At 38.1% G+C, this 5,358-nt stretch overlaps 1 protein-coding gene across 1 annotated transcript in view; it reads left to right on the forward strand.

The window, feature by feature from the left end:
* The window catches only part of LOC107667861 (CUGBP Elav-like family member 5), a 208,988-nt gene that overhangs the window by 197,223 nt on the left and 6,407 nt on the right, over positions 1 to 5,358 (forward strand). Inside the window, exons 9-11 of the mRNA XM_016459588.1 lie at positions 1,763 to 1,855; positions 3,146 to 3,289; positions 4,308 to 4,479. Coding sequence (XP_016315074.1) covers positions 1,763 to 1,855; positions 3,146 to 3,289; positions 4,308 to 4,435 — 365 coding nt within the window. The 3' untranslated portion in view covers positions 4,436 to 4,479. The remainder of the gene's footprint in view (positions 1 to 1,762; positions 1,856 to 3,145; positions 3,290 to 4,307; positions 4,480 to 5,358) is intronic.

The following is a 5,358-nucleotide window of genomic DNA, read 5'->3' on the forward strand; positions in this document are numbered from 1 at the left end:
GCGGCGGCGGCAACAACAATACTACAGCGAGAATAAAAGTTACGCCTTCTTTCTTTGCGTGAACATTTGGGCGGCGTTATGCAAATCTTCCCACATCGTGACGTAGACATGTGGGGGCGTGTTAGAACGAGCCGTTTTAGGTAGGTGTGGTTGACTCTTAACTTTTATAAAGAATATCTCTTTGGATTTGAGACTTTAGTCTTTGCAACTTTACAGATCTTCTTTATGCACCAAGAGCTTGTAACACTCCAAAGAGAAAGGAAAAATTTTAATTGCATCATATGACCCCTTTAAGTCTCAACATTTCTGCTAAAATTAGTTTGGACACAAAAGAGTCAGTAGTTGTCATCCAGCAAGAGTTATAGAGCTATGGAATGAATTTGAATCTGAGCACAGTTTGAAACATTGTTGAGATCTCATCTGCAACTCTAGAGAAGATACAGTTTCTTCTAGAGAACAGGCCTATTGAGATTAAATGGAGAAAAAAATTTGGCTTTTGCTTACATCTCCTGCTTCTCAGATGTTTAATGTTTTCAAATACCTCAAGTGTTTTTCCCAGACAACAATGAGATTGAATGGAGACTCTTGTTTTCCATTTAATCTCATTGTTGTTGAGGAGAAACGATAGAGATATTTGAGATATTACACATTTTAGAAATTATGTTTCAGATATACTCTAAGACATATTTGCAAATCTGAGCACAGTGTGAGACATTGTTGAGATCTCATCTAAAACTGTAGAAGACACATATGTGAGATTACTGGCGTCTTTTTCTCAGGATAAACATCTGAGAAGCAGAAGATTTCAGCAAATTTGTTCTCCATTTAATCTTGGTGTCTAGGTGAAACAAATGATGTATTTGAGATATTAAACATCTGAATCATCTAAGAAGCAAGATTTTCTCCATTTAATCTCAGTATTGTCTAGAAGTAGCGGAGATATTATGTTTGTGATATTATGAATGAATGAATGAATGAATGATGCATTTATATAGCGCTTTACTGTGTATTGTTGTACACCCAAAGCGCTTTACAATCATGTGGGGGGGTCTCTTGCTCAACCACCACCAGTGTGCAGCATCCACTTGGATGATTATGTTTGCGTCTTTCCAAACCTGAGCTTAGTTTGAGCCATCTGTTCAGAAACATTGGCTCTCCATTTAATCACACTGCTGTTTAGCAGAGAGAGCTGAGATGTTAAAGAGATCTCATTTGTGATTGTTCATTCCATGCAGTCGATATTTTCACAAATGTCACTTTCGCAGAAAAATAACTTTCCTCGTGGAGTGTTATTGCTGGTTGGTGACTTTACTGTGATTGAAACCTCAGGTTGTATTTGAATTTTCTGGATATTACAGCTATCATACGGATGCCTAGAGATCTGCCATTTTAAATCAGTTTGATATATGATGAACTTGCTTTCAGATTTCATTGCACTGTGATCCTGTCATATTTCATTAGCATATAAAGGTCATCCTTCCTCTTGTCCTTATTCTTGCCCCTCTCTCACTCTCTCTCTCTCTCTCTCTCTCTCTCTCTCTCTCTCTCTCATGTTTATCTAGCCCCTCTCTCACTCTCTCTCTCTCTCTCTCTCTCTCTCTCTCTCTCTCTCTCTCTCTCTCTCTCTCTCTCTCTCTCTCTCTCTCTCTCTCTCTCTCTCTCTCTCTCTCTCTCTCTCTCTCTCTCTCTCTCTCTCTCTCTCTCTCTCTCTCTCTCTCTCTCTCTCTCTCTCTCTCTCTCATGATTATGCATATATCTGCAGCCATATATCCTGCCACAACACTGACCCCTATAGGTCAGACACTGCCACAGCCTGCTCAAATCATCCAGCAACAACAGCAGCAGCAGCGGGAAGGTAAGCGACAGAAATCACAGCTTTCATTTCTCTCACTAATCACTGTCTTTCCCCCTCATGTTGTTATGAACCAATGAAATTCAGATTAGATAGTCCTATTTAGAAGTATCAAAGGCTCGACTGCTTCCCTGTGAAGATTTTACTACTGAGATCCATTTTACAATCTTCAGTTTTAGTTACATCACTGTCAGATGCTTCCTGATCGGCCTGCTGCATTTGAACTTTTTAAATGGCATAAATCATAAAACATTAAAAGAAAAATTACATTTACATTTAGTCATCATTTTGCAGACGCTTTTATCCAAAGCGACTTACAGTTGGGGAATGTTTTATTTTATTTCTTTTTTTTAATTTATGATGAAGTCAAGTAGCGTCGAAAGAGATGAGTTTTCAGCTGTCGCTTGAAAATTGTCAGGGATTCAGCATTCCGGAAGATCATTACACCAGCCAGGAATGGTGAATGAGAATGTTCTGGAAAGTGAATTTGAGCCTCTCTGTGATGGTACCATGAGGCGTCGCGCACTAGCGGATCTCAGACTTCTGGAGGGGATGTAGATTCGTAGTAGTGAGTGGAAATAGGCGGGTGCTGAGCCTGTGGCTGTTCTATATGCAAGCATCAATGTCTTGAACTTGATTCGAGCCGCGACCGGTAGCTGGTAGGAGAAGCCATGTGTCTGTATGATGGGACCCAGTGATGTAGTGTATATGGAGAAAAGGAGGGGTCCAAGAACTGATCCCTGAGGAACCCCAGTGACCAACTGATGTGCTTTGGAGTCAATATCTAAGTAGAGCACAAAAATGCAAAATAAAGACTATACTGCTCAAAAACCCCAAAACAGCACCATCAGTGCCACTGTTATGATTTGTTTAATTGTGTTGCCTATGTAAATTAAATCATTTCTTGTTGATGTATATTTTATGGAAGCCCATTTCCGCCACACGATAAAAAAATAAAATGGTAATTGCAATTTTTTATCTGACAATTCAGACTTTTTTTTCTCACAATTCAGCAGAACAGAGACAACAGTATGAATTTTAAAAAATCAGAACAGCAAGATATAAAAATGCAATTTTGGGAAGAAAAGTCAAAATTGTGAGATAAAAACTCTCAATTACCGTTTTTTTTTCCCATAATATTTCACTGATGCATTACATTAAAAAAAATAAAAAAAACTTGCAGCTAAGTCTTATTCCATCATATGTTTCATTTGTGTTTTCATCATTTTCATAAAGTCTAAAAATACATGTTCATGTCTGCCACAGCATATGAAACATGCGTGTCTGTTTCAGGTCCCGAGGGCTGCAACTTGTTTATCTATCACCTGCCACAGGAGTTCGGCGATAATGAGCTAATGCAGATGTTTCTTCCGTTCGGATCTGTCATCTCATCAAAGGTGTTCATGGACCGAGCCACCAATCAGAGCAAATGTTTTGGTCAGACACACCTCCCTGCTTTCAAACATACACTGGCATCTCTGTCATCAGTTAATACTGCTTACTACTGTTCAAAATTTTAGGGTCAAGAATGCATTAAACTGATCAAAAGTGACAGTTAAAGACTTGACTGTAATTTTACAAAAGATTTCTATTTCAAATAAATGCTTTTGAATTGTAAAAAAAAATAAAATAAATACAGTTTCCACAATAACATTAAGTAGCACAACTGTTTTTAACACTGAAGACTGGAGTAACGATGCTGAAAATGCAGCTTTGTATTACAAGAATCTATCTATCTATCTATCTATCTATCTATCTATCTATCTAATAGGAACAATGTATAGTTCCCTATATTATTGTTTTGTTACCACGCAGAGTTCTGATTATTAAAAAAAAAAAAAATCAAATACAAGCATATGGCTTCCCTTATAAAAATCTATTGTGACACTATCATTCTGACTTAAACCATGCATTAGGTTTCAGTTGCTAACACGTTAGCAGCCATTTGGCAATTAACCCGTTTTATTTGCACACCAAAGCCAATTTCAACATGCATTCAGTGTTTGCCAAATGTTCATTTTGGACCCAGGGTGCCATGCAGCCCATGATGTGCCACGGCCCAGATGTGTGTGTGTGTGTGTGTGTGTGTGTGTGACTGTAGTGAGTTTAATGAAGGTTTATTGGTCTCCTCACTCACCCCAAAAGCCTTGACTGTCTGGAATCACATATATTTATATTCATTCTTCTCAGACTACACAGGCGGCTCTCGGGAACACGAACCCTCTGCAGAAATCAAGCCGTTTCTCTCCCTCTCTCTCCCATTAGTTTCATTTGATTCAGTCCTCTCAGTTTATTTGTTTCCTTGAGGATTTGTTGTCCATTTCCTTCCACATGAATTAAAAAGGAGTAAATTTGGACATTTGTGGACGTTATATTGCAGGGACTGTAACATACGCACACATGAACAGCACAGTCTCGCTCAGACTCTGTTGCTCGGTTTCTCTCTCGTCTGCAGGCTTTGTGAGCTTCGATAACCCCGCTAGCGCTCAGGCTGCCATCCAGGCCATGAACGGCTTCCAGATCGGCATGAAACGCTTGAAAGTGCAGCTGAAACGGCCGAAGGACGCCAGCCGTCCATACTGACCACAAGCAGGGATGCATACGTGCACTCTCAGCCATTAGGAGAGGTGGGCACACGCATCAGAAAGTCAATATTTTAATAAAGCCAGAGCTGTCCATCATAATGTACTGCAGGCTCATGTAAAGTGTTTAGTTACACTCAGGGGCGTAGCCATCATTTCAGAAGCGAGGGGGACAGAAGTGACAAATGTAATGATACTTTTTAAAAATCGAATAGACCAAAATAAATAAATAAATAATAGTAATAGTAATAATAATAATGAATAAAAAAAATTATTGTCTCTTGTGTACGACGGCGTTTTAGTGTCACGTTAAAAAAATTACAAAAAATCTAAGATTACGAGATTAAAGTCGTAATATTTCGAGAATAAAGTCGAAATATTACGAGAATGAAGTCGAAATATTTCGAGAATAAAGTCAAAATGTTTTGAGAATAAAGATTCAAGTTATAATATTTTGAGAGTATATTCTAGCCTTTTGCACATGCAAATGGCCCGGATTGGGAGCACCGGGAGATATTCCAAAGTCTCAGCTTTCAAAATCTGTCAGTTTTATAGCGAAATACAAACACTATATTACAATAATGTGTTATTTTCACGATCTTTAATGTGGCGTGACAGATCGCTGTATTCACTTCAGTTTAAGCGGCATGTGAGTCTTTCCGATTACAATAATGAGACATTATTTTCATTATAAATTAAGCTACAGTATATTGTTTTTTCATGCCTTCTGATGTTCCTTCACTTTTATATTGTGCTATAAACTTGAAATAAAGAGGAAAAACACATTTATAATTTGTATTTCATGATAAAACTGACAGAATTAGAAAGCTGAGCTGTGTTATATTAAAAGCAACAAAGCACAAAATTATTGCGATTACTGGGTGGCTGGCGTGCTACAAATAATGAATGGAAGACGTTAAATAT

This window comes from Sinocyclocheilus anshuiensis, unplaced genomic scaffold, assembly GCF_001515605.1.
Source record: "Sinocyclocheilus anshuiensis isolate Anshui unplaced genomic scaffold, SAMN03320099.WGS_v1.1 scaffold1325, whole genome shotgun sequence".
NCBI classification, from domain to species: domain Eukaryota; kingdom Metazoa; phylum Chordata; class Actinopteri; order Cypriniformes; family Cyprinidae; genus Sinocyclocheilus; species Sinocyclocheilus anshuiensis.